Raw genomic sequence first — 22107 nt, 5'->3', positions numbered from 1 at the left:
TCTATATCTTTAGTAGTAAGTGAAAGGGTCTGATTTTCTTGATACTGTGTCCCTGCTCCAAGTAGTTGTTTGAGAAATAATTGTTGGTAGAATGTGTGTGTGAATTGTTGTGCCCTGACAAGGCAGTTTCATCCCCTTCTTCTATCACAGACCATAATTCTAACCTTGAGAAGCTGCGCCCACATCAGTGACATTACATGTTTAGTTCCCATACCTTATGATCTAGTCAGGTTAATCATCATTGTCGTTGGATAAAATGGAAATGAACCAGAGATTCATGGAAGCAAAAAGGAAGTAAAATGGTTGCTATAATCATGGTAGATTAAGAAAAAAATTTGAAACAGTTAGTTTGTCTCATTATAAATGGAAATGCTTGTTACAAAAAAGGAAAACATTCAGAAATGAATAAGGTAATCACAAGCATTCACAATCCTCCCACCAAAAAATAATGATTGGTTTATGTTTGTAATATTTACTTAGATTTATAGTATATGTATTTTAATTGTACATCAGATATTGTAATTATGCATTATAATGATTACTTAAAAAAACAAATTGAGATCAAACTAGATATACAGTTCTATATCCTGCTTTTTCTTTTAACATTTTATTGTGAACTTTTCCTCATGCCATTGAAGACAAGTCTTCATCCTGTTTATATCATAATTGTAATTCTTGCTTAATCGTAGAGGACTTTTGGAACCCCTCCCCCCCCATAAATTGTTGCAATTAATCCACTTACGTAAATCTTTCCCACTTTTTTTTTTCTTTTGTCAGCTACATCCGCACTCCCTTGAATTCTGTATTTGATGGCAGCTACTGCTTACATTAAAGCAACAAGGGGAGGAATGAAGAGAGGTGTCAGAGAGAGAAATAAGGAAAGGAATGGTTGATGACCCAGACCATAAAAGGCATGACAGTAGAGAGCAGGGAGTGGGCACACAGGCCGGTGGAGGTACGGCAGGTGTTCCCAGGACTACTGCTCACCCCCAGCCCGAGACAGAGGCATGCAGTGCAAGCATTGCTTGTTCGGTGTGGTAGCATTTTGTCATTCAGTGGGTGATATCAAAGAAGTACAAATGTGTAACGCAGATCTGTAACACTAAAGCCCTTCACTTCAGTGAAGGGAGAGGAGCTGTGGTGCATTTTAAGTCTTTCTCACATCTTCACACTTCCCTCTGTGCTCTCTCTCTTCCCTCTGCTCAGAAACAGGCACAGCTTTTCTGAAACGAACCCCTTCCTGGACGACCCGGTGTAGATGGCACCACACCGTTTTCTGTGTCCACTGTCATGTACCTCTCCAGCATGTAATTGCTTACATTAATCATGGTGCATCTGTATTATCGAATTGCATGATATTAAACTATGTTAGACAGTAATCGTTAATGATCTGGGGACTTGTCGGAAGTATTCATTAAGAGGAAAAGGTTACAAAATGAACTCTGTTGTTGGCTCTCCTCTTGTGTGTATTATGTGTGGCTGTGGAGGCTAAAGGCTGTAGGCCGGGATGGATCATGGGGATTGTATCAGTAAGTGTTTTACTTACTTGTATTTTGTACATTTGCTACAGTTAATGAACTTTCATCTTGAGAAGGGTGGAAAGCACCAAAAGTTGTTACTTCTTATGGCAAAGGGAGCTCTGCATTGGCTGACACCGTCAGTATTCCTCGTCCAGGGATTCTATGGCTATGTCATTGGGGTCTGGCTCTGAGCCTCTTGTACCTGACTTCAAAGCACTACTCATAGCAGCCATTGGTTGAATGCCTACTATTTGCCTCACAGAAGGCCCTCAGGATACACAGTCAATTAAGGCGGGTCTCTTTCCTTAAGGAACCCTGGTGGACAGGGCTCTGTCTGCCCTCTGATCTGTAAGGCTCTGTGTGGTTTTGGTGGTTTTGGCTCTGGCCCCCTCTTGGGCCACAGTTGCTCTCATACCGTCACTATCTCCCTGTTCCATATGCTCTTGCCATGCTGGTCTTGCTGTGCTCCCAGCATGCCACACACATTGTCTCCTGGTCATTGGCCTGGCTTCCCACTCGTGTTGGCACCAGATACATCCTCGTGGTTACTTCTTCCACTTAGCTCTCTCCTAAATGTCACCTTCTCTTTGTACCCTCTCTCTGGTCTTCATTTTTTTTTTTTTCATAACCCTTATCGCATAACATACTCATTGTTAGTTAGCTGTCCTACTCACTAGAATGGAGGGTTTATAATGGCAGGGACTTAGTTCCCTTTGCTGAACCCATAGTGCCAGTGCCCTGGCACATGGACGCCATATTGAACAGATGAATTATTGGCTGTGGGAACTACTGGTTCCTGTTTTTTGTACCCAGTGTCTTGGGTAGAGGACTACACAGGGGTGGGAGGAAAGGTTGCCCACGGAGGTGCTCCCCAGAGTGTCAGCTTAACTTTTGACATTCTGTCCACGGTCTACCTTTTGGGTTTTATTTCTTCTCATCACTCCTTTATTTGTTCTGAGCAATAGCCAGGTGTGCCCTTTACTGCTTCCTTTGCTTGCATCTTTTGTCTTTCTTCTCCTGTTTTTCTTCAACTAGATTTCCCCCCACTCACCACACTACGCCCGTTGTTATTCTGTCCATCTGTCAAGGCCCAACTTGACAGCAGTTCCTCTGCTAGGCATCCTCTCATCCCTGCAGCTATAAATGCTCTCCCTCCACCCCATCTCCTGTTAAAAATGGAACTTTCTCGGGTTCATCATGTGCTGTGATTGATATGCATGCACATTTTATTTCACTTATAATCTACTCTTAAGATGCAAAGGCACTTTATCTATTCAGCATTGCCCTTGTACATGTTAGGTGTTGATTCACATTTATTGGTGATGTGGCATTCATGGCTGAATCAGGTGGCAGGAAAATCACGTGAGGTACACTATTCTGGGTCCAACAGGGAGAGGTGCATTTTGGAATGATAAACCATTGTCAACTTCTGGGAGGCTGTTTCTGGGGTAAAAGTTACCCTAGTTCAATTGAGGAGGTAAGGTGGAATTGCAGTGTCAAAGTGAGAATGGAGGAGGTGTAGGAGGAGGTGAGCTTTACTCTTGGCTCCTCTAAAGAAGAGGTCACCTTGGACCTCCCTCTACTACTCTCTGGGCCTCAGTCTCTTGGCCTATAAAATAGTGGGGGGAGCAGAGTGTAGGGTGTGTGCCAAGTTGAATGAACAATCTCTTGAGTCTCCATGTAGTCGTAACCACTTGTGATCTTGCAGCTCAATCAGGTAGGTCTCCTGGGTTTAACATCTGGTTCTGGCTGAGTTTATTGGAGCGAGTTTTACCACTGTTATGAGAAATAGGCTGGGGAGAAAACTCACTTAAAATGCTTTTAGTATCGAATTTTACTTTTTTTTTTTTTTTTTTTTTAAAAAACAATCTTTTTTTCTTTGGGCACTTTCCATTTGCAATACAAAAGGCTTAAGACTGGCTCCTGAAAGTCTTTTCTGAGTACTTTCTAGACTAGGGATTTGAAAGTTTATTAGAAAACCATTCCCAGAGTACTAGGAATATTTGTGTTATAAACTCTGACTTCTAACTAAAAGGGGTTTAATTTCACAACCTCCTAGATTAAATTGCATTGTGAGACCCTCATTTTGATATATACGCCTTGAATTGCAGTTGTATGTAAGTCACTGTATTACAGGCTATACAGTGATTTGGGAGGAAAAAAGGGAAATGGGGAGGAGTGGCATAGCAATTCTACTGTCTCTACAAAGCAACGATTCTTAGCTTTCTTTTTATTTATTTATTTATTTATTTATTTATTTATTTATTTATTTATTTATTTATTTTTGAGAGAGAGTGAGAGCGTGTGCTGGAGCACCTGCGCCTGTGAGTGGAGGAGGAGCAGAGAGAAGGGAACAGAGGATTTGAAGTGGGCTGTGTGCTGACAGCAGAGAACCCAATGTGGGCCTGATGTGGGCTGGAACCCAGGAACCGTGAGATCATGACCTGAACTGAAGTCGGACACTCGACTGACTGAGCCACCCAGGCACCCCTACTTTTAGCTTCCTTATAAAAGTCTCTAATGATGCACATAGGAAAGACCTCAGAGCCTTTCCATGAAGAGACGGGGTCTGGATGAATGGCCAGGTTATTTCATGCATTTCCTTGTGCCTTCCTTGGGGTAGTCTCTGGTTTCTGCTCAGGAAGATTATTGGATAAAACCTGCATCAACTCCAGCACCCGAATCCAAACTTCCTCTTCAGTCTTTAAGATCCACCCCTATCTCTTTGGGAGTTTGTTCCTTTGTAGTGAGGTGGTTTGAAACTGGCTGGAAGTTCCTGAGAGTGGTAGGGTGGTAAGAAGGTCAGCCATTCTGGTCTCACTGTTACCAGAACTGTTGTTGAAACCTAATCCCTTGTGAAGGATCAGGGACAAGTGAGCCATCTTGCATGGAGTTCTGGTCTTTTCTAGCTGCTTTCCACCTGGCCCTTACCAGAATCTGGACTGCAGACTACCACCGTACATCCCAGGCAACGGGCCAGGAGTTCTTTAAGAAATGATGTATGCTTGATCAGAACCCAGCTACATAATTTGCAGGGTTCAGTGCATAGTGTAAACATGGGGCTTCTCGTTCAAATAGGAAGAGTCTCAAGATGACAGCAGTAGACAGTGAATGCAGGGCCCTGTGTGTCCTCACAGGTGGCACACCCATGGGGTCAAACCTATGAGAACCTAAATATCATGTGGGGAAAATTCTGGCTTACCCATGGCCTAAGAATTTTCTTTCCCCTCACCTGTTCACGTACTTATGGAGAATGTCCATATGGGGGACTACCTTGCCTTCAGCTCACCTCCGTTGTCAGGTCACTCCCTTCTAGTCATGCTGGGGCCTGGGGCTCAGCCTCAGTTACCCTCCACATCTACCCCCCACCACAGCTGCCAGTACAAGTGTTGGCTGCACTTGAGTAGCTGTTTGCCTCCTTTTTGAAAGTGAAACGACATCAAAGACACAAAACTAATCACCCCTGGCATAACATAAGGACTCGGATATTTATGCCTTCAGTTCATTTAAATTTTTCTTTTTCTTTCTTTTTTTTTTTTGATAATCACAGTCTCACTTTCAATGTCATGGTGTGAACTGAGAAATTCCCACCCCCTTGCTTTTTCACTGCCGATGATAACAGGAATATAAATTGCAAGATGTGCAATTATACCTAAAAATGCTAGATGTCTTTTTAATGCAAAAAAAAAAAAAAAAAAAAAAAAGCCGTTTCTCATAAAAATAGATTGTATGCTGCTTTTTTTGTTGGACCTAACACAGTATGTGTACTTCCAAATGTCATTTTAAAATGCTAAAAACAGCTGCAAAAATTACATCCTTTTGTGGTTTTCCTTTTAATTGTAACATTTAGGAAATTAGCATTTGGGGCCAAGATAATTCCAGTAAAATAAGATAGTGAATTACAATTATTTAAAATGAAGCCACATTAAAATACAATTATAGTTGATATTCTTTCCCTGATATTAACACATTCACGTTTATCTTTCACAATCTCTTGAGGTTTGCTATTTGAAATAATTATCATTGATTAAGGAAAGAGGTGCATTTTAAAGTATGATTAGTAAATATGTAATATTTAATGGAAGTCATACAGTACCAGCAATAGCTAATTCACCTCGTATTTTGAAATATAGTTCTTGACTTTGTAATTATGACTCTCAGAATGGTTGGGACTTGGTTTTAAGTTAAGACTGAGCATCTTTATGTTTTGTTTTTGTTTTTTTTTAACTCTTATATTTTAGGAAAGAAGGGTCATTTGTTATCAAGGGCATTGCTTTTAGTAGAAAGCAGTCAAACTTTTTTTCCCATTTTAGAAAGAGACCACAGGAATGAATCCATACTTCTTCCTTATGAATTCAAATGGGAATCTTTCCCTGACTTCTTAACTCAGGACATTACATATCATTAGATACCTCTCTTCAGGAGGGGTCAGACAGCCTCATTACATCTAAAGTTGACAGCTTCCGTTCGTCCAAGTTCTTTTCCTTTCCTTATCACAATCTGAAATGAGAACTTCTACCAAGGAGGGGCCAGGGTTCTCATCAGCCCAGAGACTCCGGTTCCCCTGAAGCTGCCCTCAGACCACCCTTCCCCTGCCCCACAGAGCTCTGATGTGTTCACTTATGGCACCTGCCTCTCCCAGCCTTTGCCCCTCCTTACTGTTGTCATCTAAACTTACTTTCTAAGCTTCACCATCTTTTTCAGTCCTGCTGTTATCTTGGGTGATTCCATATGGATACTTATGGTTAAGTAAGCATATTTACTTCTTCAGCCTGGAGACTTCTTAGATTTCTTCATTTCACCTGTAAGAAGACTTGCTGCATCTCCACTTACTTCTCTGTCCAGTCAAGTTTTCATCCCCAACACTTGAGCTGTCCTCTTCCCAAGTCCTCAGACGGTCCTTTGGTTCTTTCACTTGTTGGAGACCCACCTGGTTCCATTGAATTTTCTCCCTGCCCTGAGCCTGTATCTGATATCTCAGCCCAATGCTATGAGAGAAAGCCATGTCAACACAGACATGGGCACCTCTGTAAATTAATGATCCCTAGGCTTGAGTGATGCCCACCCACCCACCCCCTTTTAGTTTGTTGTCCTTATCAGTTCTCTTGTCCATCGGCCTTTTCAGGTATTACTAGTAATCTTCATGTTCTTTATGTCTGTAACCCCGCCACCTTCCTCCTTATTCTTAGCAGAGGACCTTGCTTCTGACCTCACAGAGAATACAGAAGTCCTAAGAAACACCACCACCAAAGCCCATGTCTGCTTTGCTTTTGTCTTTTCCTCCATCCTTCCTGTCTCAATGGCTGAATTGCTCTTTGTCTTCTCCTACCTGTACTATGGATGCTGTAGGATTCATAGCTAATATTTGTTAACTGCTAAGTGCTCATTATATACTTCCATTGGATCCTCCACTCAGCAAGGACTAAGCTTATTCTCGAGTGTAGTTCCAGATGAGGAAATTAAGGCTTAGAGAGAAATTGTCCCGTGGTCTTATAGGAGCCAGGATTTGATCTGGGGTAGACTAATTCCAAAGCCCATGTTCTTAGCCATCGTTCTGTCCTTTCCTTCCAATTCCAGCTTAGGGGCCTCTATCCCCAATTTGTTTACACTCTGTCTCTTCTGGCTTGTTTATACCAGGGTTTAAATACGCACAAGTCTCTTCCAGCTTTTAAAATGAGGACCCATACTCCTAAAACTACCACTTCCCCTTCATAACTAACATTACCGAGAACACTCTCTATTGTTCAGCCTCTGCTCTCCTCCCATTCAGTCCCAGTCCACTGCAGTCCGGCCCCAAACCCAGAAAAGCTCACTCCAAGTTTGCCAGTGACCTCCATGTTGCTAAGTTCAGTGAGTTCTCCTTGGGCCCTATCTTACTTGACTTTACTGGAGCATTTCATACTACTTTTCTCCCTTCCCTTTGCTTTCCTGTGCCCACTCTTTCCTAACCTTCTCTCTGTCTGTAGCTGCTCCTTAGCCTCGTTCTCTGCCAGTCACTGCGGTATCCGTGGTCTTCCAGATTTGTCTCTAAGCTCCTTTATTCTCATTCCATACATACATCCTGGGTAACTTCATCCGCTTTTGTGGTTTCAGTTGCAGTCTAGATGCTGGTGAATCCCAAGTCTGTATCTCCGTCCTTGACAGTGGCCCGAGAGCTAGACCTTTGTATGTATCTCCCTGCCTGCTGGACATCTCATTTAGTAGAACTTTCTGGAGTCGTTAGCTTCCACAAATGTATGAAATCGGGCTTACCTTCTCGAAGGCAGGATGGAGAAGAGGTGAAAATTGTGAGCTCTGGCATCAGGATTGATTCTGCCATTTGCTAGTGATATGACCGTCCCCCACATGTCAAATGGGATAATGACGGCACCTACCTCACAGGGCCATTGCGAGAGTTAAATGCAAAGTCCTCAGAACCGGGCGTAGAGTGAATCTTCAGGGGACGGTGGCTGCTGCCCTCATCTTGGCCACCATGAGTACTAGCACTAGTGTGGCTGCCATTACGACTTCTGTCTCCCCCACCGGTCTGTCCCCAGTGCTCTTCTCCATCTCAGTGGATCCCAATACATATTATTAAATGACTCCTACGTGGTCTCACAGTCCCTAGAATTTGTGTTCACATCCGGAGACCTTTTAGCTATTGCTTTCCCACCTCCTGTGTAATCTGGTCAGAAACCTGAGGGGCATCTTTGACTCTTCCTTTCTTTAATGTTTATTTTTGAGAGAGAGAGAGAGAGAGAGACAGAGAGAGAGAATGAGTAGAAGAGGGGCAGAGAGAGAGGGAGACACACAGAATCTGAAGCAGGCTCCAGGCTCTGAGCTCTCAGCACAGAGCCCAGTGTGGGGCTCGAACTCACAAACCACAAGGTCATGACCTGAGCTGAAGTCTGATGCTTAACTGACTAAGCCACCCCAGCGCCCCAACTCTTTCTTTCTTATCACATGGGACTTTTCTGCCACCATCTTTAGGATCAAGTTCAGAGTCCTTAATATTTACTTTCCAAGGCCCTTCACCATCTGCCTTCTTGTTGTCCTATTAGGCTTTGGGTCTTGCTGCTTCCCCCACAGCAAGCCAAGATGTGGTTTTATTGACCTTCTGTTGAATTTCTATATCATGAATGAGGAAGAATGGCACAGCTTCGGTATAAGTTTCCTCAGGAAGCTCGCCTTGATTCTAGGTACTACCAAATTCTGGGATCAGTACCCTGCTCTTGTATGTTATAACACTGTGTCCTTCCTGGCTTGCAACCCGTTGGGTGTTCACTTGTGTTTATCTGACTGTCACAGACTGGGAGTCTTGTGGAGGCAGGGACCACATCACTGATACAGGCTGTTATGTCTCATGTGCCCCCACCCTGTGCCTGGCACCATGCTCAATTAAAAAAAAAAAAAAAAAAAAAAGTAGGTGCTCAGAGCATCATGTTAGAGATGAAGATATTAAAACTCACATTTTATGACCTCTTGAGATGACACAGCTCAGTAGCAACAATCGCAGTGGTCAGTAGCCCAGGTTTTAGTGTATCAAACTTGGATTCAAGTTCTCCCTCTGCTACTTAACTTTTCTAAGCCTCAGTTTTTTGTTCTGTAAAATGGGGATGAGAAGCATGTCACCCTGGCAGGGTTGGGAGAACAGAGGAAGGGTATTGCCAGCTAAGAGCCTAGCCCAGCACCTGCCCCTGGTACACAGTCCTCAGGTGAGAGGATTTCATTCAAACCCAGGTCTCCCAACTCTCAGGGGAGCATTTGGTTTCGGACCACATGCCTGTGACATTGTCAGAGCAGTGTCTACTGTTGGTTACACTGGGCTGTTCATAGAAAGTAAAACTAGAGATTAAAGGCAGTTCCGTTAGGGGAATTCTCTGGTTTTGAAAGTGTTTAATCTAATGATTCTTTTTGACCATGTAAATATTTCTAGGAAAGCTAAACTGTACTGAAGTCTAAAAAATACCTACTAGGAAACATTTTCAAGGTTCTGTTTATTGTTGTATAACAGAGAACAATCACATATTAACTTTAATGAAACCTTATCCCTACTTAGTATAATGGCATATGTGCTGAGCTTGGGGACTTGCAAATACCCTTCGTATATATTTATGTGATTGATTTCTCATGGATGGCAATGCCTACAGTCTACAGATTATTTTCATTTGATGGGAGGATATGTATAACCCTAAATGACAAGTTTCAGGGAAGGCTTAAATCTTTTATTGTCTATCACAAATTGGAGCATTGCTCATGAATTGAGGGAGGCTGTTTTGGGAGTAGGCTATCATGGGTTCAAATCCTGGCTCTTCCACATCTCACCATTATGACCTTGGACAAGTTGTTTCACATACCTGAGCTCTGGGTTCCTTATCTGTAAGATGGAGAGACTTTGCTAACTTTAGGGTTTGCTGGGAAGACAAAGTAAGCTAACGTGGGTAAACGACCTAGCACAGCACTTAGTTTTGCTTATAAAAGACACCGGGCATCTTACTCTCAATGTTCGCTCAAATGAATAGGTAACACATCTATTTGGAATGTTTGTTAGCTCATTGTAAAGGTTACTTTTGCCAGCCTGGATTTGCATGTCATACGGGAAAGTTTGTGATGAATTTTTCCAGAGCTGAACTTTTTAGCTCTAACTGCCATTTACCACAGCAGGAAAATGTAGAAGTTTAAGAACTACAGTTCACACTGTTTCATAAGATTTCACACTGTGAAATCTTGTAGTCATTAAGACTTGTATTTGAGGAGGATCAACTTTTGTTATCAATAGATTAGCAAATTGTTTTAAAATTCCCAGTGACTAGCCCCCTTTATTCTGGTAATGCTGTGGTAAATCTGTCTACAATCTACGTAGCCCCCAGTAATTTCTGTATCCTAGAACTACTAGTCATAGGAAGATCTTGGTGGACTTCCCTGCGCTATAACCATCTACAAAGTAGTAAAAATATGAATTTGACTACTGTCAGAATTATTATTGGTACTCAGTTATTATTAGTGCTGTCATGATGGGAACATTGCAAACATAACACATCTAACTCCCTGGAGTCTTTGCTTCAAGCAATTTTTGGGAAATACGGTATTTATAAAAAGAGACTTCAATGTATGCATGGCTATTGGCTGTTAAGTACCTTACTGCTTTTTTCCTGATGTTTCCCCCAGTTAATTCTTTTCTTAATTGATGTCTGTGCTCTCTCTCTTTGTCTCTCACCTCTCTGGCAGTCTTTTCCCTATAAAAGGACCCATCTGTCTAAGGTAGAGATTCTCTATTTTATATACTCATCAGTGATTAAGCTGCATGGAGTAGACATGCTTATCATTTAGAAGTTTCCTTTAACCCTGCTTTTTCAATACATTCGTGCTTTGTTTGTTTTCCTTCAGGTCAAATATGTTCTTTTCAAGCCTGAATGCCAGCACCCAGAAGAATGTCTAATTTCTAATCATAGTCACAGAGCAAAGAAAACATTTTAAATTGCTAATCCATTGTAATTAAAAATAATGCTTAAAAAATGGATGCTCTTTCTAATATGCAACTATATACAGAGAATGAGAGAGAAAAGCTGTTTCTGAAAAGTGATTCATTTTCATTTGATTTTTATTAGACTTGAATTTGAGCGGCAACAGCGCGAAGAACTTGAAAAATTAGAAAGTAAAAGGTAAGCCATGTGGGGTACGGGTTTTAACACTACTGTAGTCTGTGGATTCTTGCATTACTGCTCCAGACGGATTTCTTCGGGTCTGTTTCACTATCTTGCTCTGGCTCTGTGTCAAGTATTTATGTGTTTAATGACTGTAGGTCATTTCTCTAGCTGGTTAGTTTTACCTCATGTTTGAATGTTTTGAAAACAGTACATCATCAAATACTTGGGAGAAAGTGGGAATAGAGTCAGTAGGCAAATTTCATACACTCGTTACATTTAATACGCCAAATGTATACTTATGTTTAATCTAAAAGCATATCCCCCTTAGTGATTATCGCCTGAGGTTTTAAAAAGCCAAAAGAATGACAGTTCCCCTTCCTTATATCTCCTCCCCTTTTAAACATCTTTGCTTATGTTATTTGGCCATTTATATTTCCCTTCTATAATTTGCTTCTTTAAATTCTTGGCCCACTTTTCTCGTGTGTGTGTGTGTGTGTGTGTGTGTGTGTGTGTGTGTGTGTGTGATTTTTTTAGCTGATTGGGAGAGGTTTTTTTTATATGTTCTGAATATAATTATCTGATAAAACTAAGTATTTTCTCCTTCTCCCCACCCTCATCCTGTTTAACGAGCCAAGAAACAGAGTAAGGTTATATATTAGAGTAGAAACTAAAGGCCAGAGAAAATCTGTAAATTGGATATTTATTTTCTGGAACCTGGAGTTTAGAATGCTATAGACCAAGCATGACATGTAACCCCTGAAATCATGCATCTCAGTTTTCTATGGAGACTCCTGCTATTCTCAGTGTTATGTGTTAATAAACTAATATTTGGGGCCATTTGGTGATTACCATTTGTCCTAAACTAGTGATTAAATGCTAAATAGCATGCGGTTATTTGAGCTGCAACAATGAACTGTCGATTATCTTGACTTTGATATTTGACCCCAATGAGTTGAGGACAGCATAAGCATTTTTATTTAATGTCATTTTGTAACTGAATTTCTATTGAGTTTTAGCCATTGGGCTGAATAACATTATTCACATTTAAATTTAAATTGGGCACGGTTCTTTCTCTTTGAGCTCAGGGGGCTTTTAAAATTATATCATGCATAACACATTATGCTTATAGACTCTACAAAGAAATGATATCAGAGGCGACTTCAGGAGATTAGGCAAATGATATGTTGGACAGTTACAGAGTGAAAAAGCTAAGCAGTGTGCTGCCGGAAATGAAAAGGAAAGCAGTTCCCCCCACTTTTTATTTTAGTGAAGGGCCTGACTTTGTGGCACGTGTCCATGTTCAGAACATTTCAGGTAGGGAAAAGTTCGAGCACCATTCGCATGTAGCGAGCAGACGATGATGGGTCAACGTTTGGCATTTCAGGAAACTCATAGAAGAAATGGAAGAAAAGCAGAAGTCAGATAAGGCAGAACTGGAGCGGATGCAGCAGGAGGTGGAGACTCAGCGCAAGGAGACGGAGATTGTCCAGCTGCAGATCCGCAAGCAGGAGGAGAGCCTCAAACGCCGCAGCTTCCACATCGAGAGCAAGCTGAAGGATTTGCTTGCCGAGAAGGAAAAGTTCGAAGAGGAAAGGCTGCGGGAGCAGCAGGAAATCGAGCTGCAGAAGAAGAAGCAGGAGGAGGAGAGCTTTCTCCGAGTCAAAGAAGAGCTCCAGCGGCTCCAGGAGCTCAACAACAACGAGAAGGCCGAGAAGATCCAGATATTTCGAGAGCTGGACCGCCTCAAGAAGGAGAAGGATGAGCAGTACGCCAAGCTCGAGTTGGAGAAGAAGAGGCTGGAGGAGCAGGAGAAGGAGCAGGTCGTGCTCGTGGTGCACCTAGAGGAGCAGCTGCGCCAGAAGCGGGAGATGAGCCGGCTCCTCCAGCGAGGGGAGGTGCAGCGGGTGGAGGAGGAGAGGAGGGACCTGGAGGGCATCCGGGAGGCCCTCCTGCGGGTGAAGGAGGCCCGGGCCGAAGGGGAGGACGATGGCGAGGAGTCAGAACGGGCTCAGCTGCGTTTCCTGGAGTTCAAGAGAAGGCAGCTGGTCAAGCTGGCCAACTTGGAGAAGGACCTGGTTCAGCAGAAGGACCTCCTGAGAAAAGAAGTCGAAGAGGAACAAGAACTCCTGGAGCGTTTAAAGTCTGCAAACGAAGATGACTTCAGAGTGTCGGAGAAGGATGCCGAGGGTGTCACACACGTCACCCAGGCGGCTCAAATCCTCGAGAAGATAAAGCCCGCGGAATACAGGCTGCAGTATAAGGAACGCCAGCTCCAGTACCTCCTGCAGCATCATTTGCCAACCCTGTTGGAGGAAAAGCAGAGAGCGTTTGAAATCCTTGACAGAGGTCCTCTCGGCTTAGACAACACTCTTTATCAAGTGGAAAAAGAAATGGAAGAGAAAGAGGAACAGCTCGCTCAGTACCAGGCCAACGCGAGCCAGCTGCAGAAGCTCCAAGCCACCTTTGAGTTCACTGCCAACATCGCCCGTCAGGAAGAAAAAGTGAGGAAGAAGGAAAAGGAGATCCTCGAGTCACGGGAGAAGCAGCAGCGCGAGGCGCTGGAGCGGGCCGTGGCCAGGCTGGAGAGGAGGCACTGGGCCCTGCAGAGGCGCTCCACCCTGGGCCTGGAGATCGAGGAGCAGAGGCAGAGACTGGCCACGCTGAACAGCAGCAGCGAGCAGTCCGGCCTCCGGGCCAGCCTGGAAGCTGAGCAGGAAGCCCTGGAGAAGGACCGGGAGAGGTGAGGCTGGACAGGGAGAGCACGGCACACCGTAGGTGCCAAAGGTGGTGTGTTTTCCGCCCTCTCAAGGTGTGCGTCTCGCTGTCTTTCTAAAAAAGTGATTCTGTTCGCCTGTGTGTTCTCTGATACAGCAGCCAACGCTTGTGGTCCAACCAAAGCTGAGAAAAGCACCCCCCCCACACACATTTTCTTGCTCCTTAGGATCCTCATCTGAGAATCGTTGGCCTGCCATTGAAAAAAACACTCAAACAAAACCAGAGCCCTTGTCTGTGACTCCACTGACTTATGGAATACGATTATTGTCATATTTGATAAATACGACTGCTTCCAGCTTGCCCCGTCCCCTGTATCTGTCCCCTCCCCTCCCTTTTCTCTTTCCCTTCCCTTCCTCCCTCCTTTCTTCCTTCTGTCCTCCCCTTCTCACCCCCCCTCCCCCGACCACCCCTCCTCAGAATTTTTCCTACCCTCCCCTATTCCCCGCATCACCCTCACCCTGGGCCTAACATCTTCTCTCTGACCAGCACTAGTTACAATACAGCATCATCCCTTCGGTCACAGACCACACAGAGCAGGTGCTGATTTCCACCCCTGTTGGGAAACTGAAAAATAGCCCCTTTCCTTCCCTTCCTGATTCACAGTATTTGAAGGAGGCCCCAGGATTCTGTATTAAAAAGGAAACTGCTAAACAAACAAAATTCTCCAGGTGATTCGTGAACACAGCGAGCGGTATATTCAAGCACGTGTGGTGATGATTTACTCATGTTACTTTTGGTGTTATGAAAAATAAAACTAGGAACTGGCACTATTTTCATGGTAAAGAAAGAGTATTTATCTTCTCCCACCCATTCCCTGTCACCACACTTCCCACACGGTAGGTTCTCAGAAGGAATAAGTGCATGAAGTCAAGAACACGTTTTTCTGGTAGCCCAGCAGACGTGATGCCAAGACTCCCAGAAAGTAGGTAGTCTGCCTGGTGTGCAGACATCACCCACTTTGTTGTCCTGCCCAGCTTTCATACCCTGGCCCACCCCGTTCCTGCCTGGCTGGCCTCGGCAGGCTCTTTGATCTTTGGGCCTCAGTGCGTCCTCTTACAAGAGGGCGGAGGAGACCAGGGGCCTGTGCATTTTCTTTAGCTCCAGACCCCTTGGTCGGTTGAGATCTTACCTGAAGCCCAGGTTGGAGGGCCTGGACCGCTGCCCCTCTCCAGCATTCCAGGCACCCACAGCGCCTCCAGAGGGGCTGCAACCGAAGCCCAGTCGGCTGGCTTGTAGGAGCCCAGCTTGATATTGGCAGACGCCAAGGATCCATACTAACGACAAAGCAAGACCTGAGGCTGGAGCCTCTCTCCATCATCTTGCCTGAACAGGTTGGGACAACCTCCCTTTCAAATGATCTGCTTATACTGTGGGTCCTATTTACCTTTGCTCTCTGGTAATTCCCTCTGGCAAAACAGCAAGAAATAACAATCAAAAACCATAATGCTATTACTTCGGAGAAATAGGTTGGAGTTTTAAGAAAATGATTGCAGGTATGTTATGTAAATGAAATTGCCGGACAAAGCTCCAGCCCCAGGAAATTTAAAGCAGTGGAGGGCACGCTCTCAATTTATATCCTGCAGTGTGCAGTGAGAATGCCACGTGGGCTTTTAGCTTGATGTCCCTGGCTTTTGCCAACCAGCTTCACTCCCTGGCCATTAGTATTAATACTCTATTATAGCGGATACAGTATTGTGATTTCCAGGGAAGTGATTTCCTGATGTCAGCGTTCCTCCAGAAGCCACACAAAGGATGCTTTTGGCTTCATGCGTTTTGATGGAGTAGACTTTGCTAAGACCTAATTCAGGCCAACAAATTCTGAGCTCTTTGCTCTGGCTGTGATGCTACTGCAGCTTTCTGTGGGTGTTGGTTTTGTGTGTTATTATCTCTCTGGGTTCTCACGGCTAAGCCAGGGCCTGCCGTGCGGCCTGAGTCAGCCGCTTGTGAAATCCCACAAGTGTGAAATTTTAAATTCAAGTAGAACTAGCTTAGACAACAGTGCACTGAACTTGGCTTTCCTTGTTGGCTTCCTTATGAGCAAGATTTAATCCATTCTCTGTCATCTTTTCCACCCAGTGGTTATATAGTCATTGGGGACAAGTGTCACGCAGTTAGAAAGTGGCAGGTCTACTCACCAGCCCACTCTGAGCCACTTCGTCCTCTTGTCTTCATATGTGCTACAATCCTTTCCTGGGACGCCCTGCTTCCCTTGCCACCCATAGAAATCCTGTTGGGGCTTCAGGACCCCATGCCAACAACCCCTTTGCTCTGTGGTATCTTTTCCACTGCCCTACTCCTGAAAGATGTCTTTGACCGACTCTGGTACATGTCATCTTAACTATAAATGTTGGCAGTTACTTGCTTATATCTGGCTCGTTTTCCTTACCATCTCTAAGACTTTGTATTAATACTGTTCCCTTGTTCTTGGCCCACCAACTGGCCCCTGATGTCAATGTTTATGCATCTTTCTTCCTCCTTTGAAAAGACTACATGCTGTGGAAGTTGATGCTTAGTAAGTACTTGCTCATCAGCAGACAGATGAATGGCTGAGTTAGGCTGGGCATTGCCTCCATGGAACCCATGAGTGCTGACCCTGGTGACCTTGTAATTACATCCCTGCGAGTTGAGAGCTTGGCTTTCATGTAGGTCCATCAAATTGCTGTTGGTAACACCAGAGAGCTGGTAGGATCATGCTGTGCCAGCATCTGAAGCTAGAATCCTTGAAGTTTGGGACTGAAGGAATTTAGACTAGTTGACTCTTCAGATTGGTGTATGAAAAAATTGAGGCCCAGATTTCATTAACTCGCCTTAGTTCACACAGTGAGGGAGCTGCAGCGCCTATGTTTCCTGGGCCAAATTTACTGGCAAGCTTGGCCCTTCTAGCCTCCTGGCTCTGGATCCAAGCATACCCGGGCCAGCAGGAGAATGAGCTTACACACACTTGACCTCATATTGGATGTATCATTTATCATTGGAAATAAGTGTTTGGTTCTACAGTGGTTTAATTTCTCAAGATACTCACCTTGCCTTCCTAGGTCTCTCTCCTGTTTCCCTTTCCCACACCCTCTGCCTTAGCCAAAGTGGATTTCTAGTTTTTGTGACTTAGGGCTTTGTTCATATTGCTTTTTGTACCTGGAGAGCCCTTAACCCTCATCTCCAAATGCCCAAATTCCTACGGGCCTCTGAAGATTCAACTTAGAACTGCCTTGACCATGCAGATCCTCCTTGGGTTGGTGGTGGTTAAAAATTCTTTAAAGCATAGATCTCTTTTGTCAAACAGAGGTATGTAGGGGGATCCCCATATGTGGTCAAAGACCAACTGTTTTGTTGAGGCAGGGGTAGGGGGCTCAGAATCCTGTACATCTACCTCAGAGGATTGGCTCAGCACTGTGGGAATATCTTTGCCCTTGATAATTAAACTCTCTCCAACTTTTGAACACCTGCAGCATTGTTCTGAATCCTTCTCATGGCTCGTTATCCCCTTATACCTTGTCTGATGCATATGTGGCACCTTTACTACTAGAAGGTAAAGCTCTTTGCAAAAAGTGTCTAGATCCCCCATGGTTTCAAGAACAATGTCTCACCCAGTGAAGATGCTCCGGAAATACTGTTCATGAATGAATTCATGTAACTCCCATCTCTGTAGATTAGAGCATGAAATCCAGCAGTTGAAGCAGAAGATCTGTGAGGTTGATGGTGTTCAAAAGGGGCATCGTGGGACCATGGAGGGGAAGGCTCCTTCTTCCAGCTTGCCATCCAGTGCTGAAAAATCTCACCTGGTCCCTCTGATGGATGCCAGGTACTGGACATTAAACTGATGCCAAACTTACATTTGCCATGTGGTTTAATGACTCACTGTACCTTGTATTGTCCAGTGTGCATGTGAAGGGATCTATCAGAGGTGACTAGTGATAGGTGTCTCTGAGATATGTATACTTTGTCTCCATAAATTTATTGCCTGGGGGGAGAGGTATCATTTGAAGGGAACCAAAGATCTGAGGACTGGCCATCCAAATCCAAGGCATTTTGGAGTAGTGTTGTGTGAGAAGGTAGAATTGGAAGGTCCAGGGAAACCACGTCATCTAGAAAGGAGTGAACCAAGGCCAGGCTGAGAGGAACAAAGAAGTAGAGTTAATTGAACCATACCAAGAAGAAGGACCTCGTGCTGACAGTTAATTTATGAAGTCATTAATTACAAATAGATGAAGTCTGTTACAAAAACTGTGCCAGTATGTTTGGAATGGTCATGAATAGCATATATACCTGATGTTACTATAGTAAAATGGTTTTCAACTTGAGTGGTATTGTAAATTGCTCTGTGACTTAGAGCTTTCAGATAAGTTGACTTAATCATTCTTTGCCTATAAGAAAGTGGATTATTTTCGTCAACTCCAGCTGTGTCTTGGGGGCATTTCAAATTGGGCAGTCATGAGCCCTGGGCAGTAGGTGACATGTATTTGGATATCAAAAACTACGAAGAATGGTATGAGCCTCTGTGGCCCCTTAAATCTAGGTCTGCATCTTCAGTGGGGCTAGTTTAAACTCTAAGTAAAAGGTCCAGAGAAGTAATTCATTTGTAAGTGCCCTAAGCTCTGGGTCAGCTGCACATGATTTTTCTTTCAGTATTGAAAGGTAACTACTACATTTTATTATCCATTCTTCTGTGCTCTTTTACTTAAAATATTAATCTCTTTGCCTAACATTTCAGGAAATCATCAAGGCATGGTTCATAGTACCGAGATGTTTCTAGGAGTGCACATGTGCTTAGAAAGATGAAACCAGATTATTTTTTAGTGTGCTAAGAAGTAAACATGCAAAACAGTTAATTTTAAATAATCCATCTAATCGGTGTCTGTATGGGGGAGGGAGAGTCTGGAGCTAAGCAAGCCTTCCATGTGGGCAGTCTGAGCCACTAGAAAATTTTAGCTGGAACTAAAATTCTTCGGTCTTCCTGGTTTCTCTGGGTGGATGGTTGTACTTCATACACGTTCACCTCCATTCTCTAGGGTACCATATATTTAGTTGACAACTGCTTCAATCATCAACTGTTTCTTGCTTCCACTGTCTTGGCCACATGCCAGGCAGTTTGAAAGGTAGAGGGGCCTTTAAAATGTGGTTTCTCACAGCCAGGTACCTATGGAGAGACACGATGGAGCAGAAACAATTCAAGCCATTGTTCCCTTGGAATAGTGAAGATTCATAGAGATTGTGTCCACTCTCCCCCTCCCCTTTAATCCTCTTAAATGACTTTATGATATGAGAAATAACACTCACAATTTTCCATGTGAAGAAACTGAGGCTTGGTGAATGAAGTGTGGGTTTTCAGAGTCTGGTCTGAGGCCGTGGAGCCTTCTGAAGCCAGCGTCTGTGATTCTCCTGGAGCAGGGGTTCCACCAAGGAGAGCCAGGAGAGATGTGGATGGGATCATGTCGTCTCCCTTTTATTCTCAAGATTCTGTTATTAGTCCACTTCTCTCTTGTTTGGAGAAAACCGAGATCATGAACACATGGCACTGCATTTCTTAGAAAGTAGAAAAATGGTCAAGGTCCCGAGTTGTTATGTTTGATGTTTAGAATGAGAGAGCACCTCTTTTTGAAGGGTGTAGTAAACTGAGGATCTCAGATGCCCTCTGTGGTTAGAAATCTTTAAGTGCCACCTCCCCCATCTCTGTTGTTTGCAGGATCAGTGCTTACATTGAAGAAGAAGTCCAACGACGACTTCAGGATTTGCATCGCGTGATTGGCGAGGATAGCAGTGCATCTGCAGATGTGGCGAGGGTGAGCTGAGGGAGCCAAGCCATCAGTCATTTGTTTTATTTTTTTAAGTTTTTTTTTTTTTTTTTAATGTTTATTTGTATTTGAGAGACAGAGACAGAGCGTGAGTTGGGGAGGGGCAGAGAGAGAGGGAGACAGAGAATCTGAAGCAGGCTCTAGGCTCTGAGGTATCAGCACAGAGCCCGACGCTGGGCTCGAACTCATGAGATCATGACCCAAGCCAAAGTCGGATGCTTAACCGACTGAGCCACCCATGCACCCCATCATTAGTTTTCAAGGTGACCTCTCCATAAGTTGGTGGAGGTAGTGGTGATGGGCCCCCTTATTATTGTTTCTCGGTGAGAAAACTGAGATGCAGAATGTTCTCTAAAAATTAAATATAGCTTGGGTGGAGCTTAACATGTTATAAATAGTATTGGTTCAAGAGAAACTTTGTTTATTTAAGAATTTTGTACTTCTGGGGGAATTCTGAACTGAATATAGAGTCTACTAAAATGCTTTATTTACTTTGACTTATAAAGATTCTACATGTAACATTTTTCCATTTTCTCCAAAAAATATAACCAATTTCCTTAAGTATTTAATTTTGCTTGATAAATTATCCTGAGTAGATATATAATTTTGCTTTTGAGAAGATACGTATTTGCGATGTTGATTTTTATCAAAATAGAAACATTTCATTCCTATTCCTCAAGTTAATAAGGGTCCTAAGGAAGTTTTATTTCATTTATTTAATTTATTGAATTTTATTTAATATGTTCATATTATTCTTAGAATTTTAAGATTAGGAATAGATGCTTCAGTTCCCTTACAGGCAGATGGAGCAATAGAGTCATACTTACCTTGGGAATATAAATTCTATAGAAGGGATGTCATTGTTGAGTAAGTATGTTTCTTTAGAATTTTGTTCCCATAAATATTTCTAATCAAATCAGTTTCTTTTCCCTCTATGAACAAGCTATAATTTAATATAGAGCGCTTTTTATTTTCTTATCAGGATAATGAGAAACTCCACAATGGCACCATTCAACGTAAGCTAAAATATGAGGTAGGTAATGATTTTTCAGATTGATAAGGTCGCCTTAAATTATGGCATGCTCGTGTGATTAAATTTTCTTAATGTTTGGTTGCGTAATTAGAATTTTGAAGTCCCAGTGAGATTAATGGCTAATAGGGAAGGCAAGCTATTATATGGACTTAAAATTAAACGGAATCCTGCAGGTTGAAAACTGCTTGGACTTTATTTGAATGGCATGTAACTGTGGTGGAGGCTCCTTGCCCAGTTTTTCATTTGTAACAGTATCCTTTCCCCTGGTCTGCATTTAAAAGGCAGAATTATATAATCAGAATCAGATATGGGGTTTGGAAATGAAACTGAACACTTCTCAATGTTTTAAAAACCCTGCTCATTTTATGGACTGTGAGTTGGCAGTAGTACAAAGGACATACTCTTGGTTGATTAGCTTATTTCTCTGGTGGATTGTCAAACCAAGGTTTATTTGGGCATACGATTTGTAAGGTTTTACTTATAGTATTTTCTTCCACTGAGGGACCTGTCCTTCCCATACATTCCTAAATTAAAAAACAAAACAAAACAAAAACAAACAAAACAAAACTAGGTGGTAGAAGTCTTACAGATGGCGCCCATATATTACAGAACAGAGAACAAGAGGTGAAGGGCTGGGTGTCCCACAGGAGGCTTAGCTGACTTTGGCCACTGCCACGCCTCCACCCGGCTGGTCCAGTAATGACATTGTCTTCCTCTAGACATCCTTCTCTCTAGCAGATAACCTTGTGAAGTGTAGGACGTTGCCTGTTATTTCTTTGTGTCCACTGTGCCTGGCCTGTAGCGGGGAAGCCTTTCACAGTGCTGGTTCGTAGCTCTGGTCACGGCAGTCTAACCAGGGCAGGTATAATTAAAGATTCCCATGAAGTGAACCAAGAGGCAAGAGAAATATGACTGAGGTTGAAATACTTGTCAATTTCCTTTTGGCCCTGTCATCTGATTTTCATTAAGTGTGCCCTGATTACTTTTACATTTTGGACATACAGTCATGGACTTATTTTCACAACTAAGTCTGACCTTTTGCAAATTGAGTCAAAGATCTTAGGATTTATTTTGGAGCAATTGAAATATTAGACCAAGAAGTGGATACTGTGGATCAATCCCGCACAACATATCTCTTTCAAACACTTGGCAATTTGTAAGATAAATAGTATGGAAATTGATGTCCTGTGTGTGAATCAGATCATCCATTCTTAAATCATGTATCAATCAATATGAATAGCTTAGGCTTTCGATTTAACCTCTGCATTAATCTACACAATGAAACCAATGACTGCAGGAATCTTCATGTGCAAAAAGATTTGCAAAAGATGCTGCCAACCCCCATTTCAACTGTTTTTGACATC

The 22107-nt window shown here is 43.1% G+C and overlaps 1 protein-coding gene across 10 annotated transcripts in view; it reads left to right on the top strand.

Annotated features, from left to right (window-relative positions):
• Nucleotides 1–22107, top strand: part of KIF16B (kinesin family member 16B) — a 289984-nt gene that overhangs the window by 175657 nt on the left and 92220 nt on the right. For 6 of the 10 annotated variants that reach the window (XR_005782150.1, XR_005782152.1, XM_040447750.1 and 3 more), the window contains 6 exons: nucleotides 10728–10760; nucleotides 11108–11161; nucleotides 12531–13886; nucleotides 17568–17720; nucleotides 19602–19698; nucleotides 20693–20743. Coding sequence is in view for 5 of the 10 variants with exons in the window: in XM_040447750.1 (XP_040303684.1) it covers nucleotides 10728–10760; nucleotides 11108–11161; nucleotides 12531–13886; nucleotides 17568–17720; nucleotides 19602–19698; nucleotides 20693–20743 (1744 nt within the window). In the remaining 5 variants the exon portion in view is untranslated. The remainder of the gene's footprint in view (nucleotides 1–10727; nucleotides 10761–11107; nucleotides 11162–12530; nucleotides 13887–17567; nucleotides 17721–19601; nucleotides 19699–20692; nucleotides 20744–22107) is intronic. The other 4 variants (XR_005782151.1, XM_040447749.1, XR_005782153.1 and 1 more) reach the window with 3 other exon arrangements.

The sequence above is a fragment of the Herpailurus yagouaroundi genome, unplaced genomic scaffold (assembly GCF_014898765.1).
Source record: "Herpailurus yagouaroundi ecotype Mexico unplaced genomic scaffold, PumYag 196, whole genome shotgun sequence".
NCBI lineage: Eukaryota > Metazoa > Chordata > Mammalia > Carnivora > Felidae > Herpailurus > Herpailurus yagouaroundi.
This window is presented reverse-complemented; position numbering and strand designations above follow the sequence as displayed.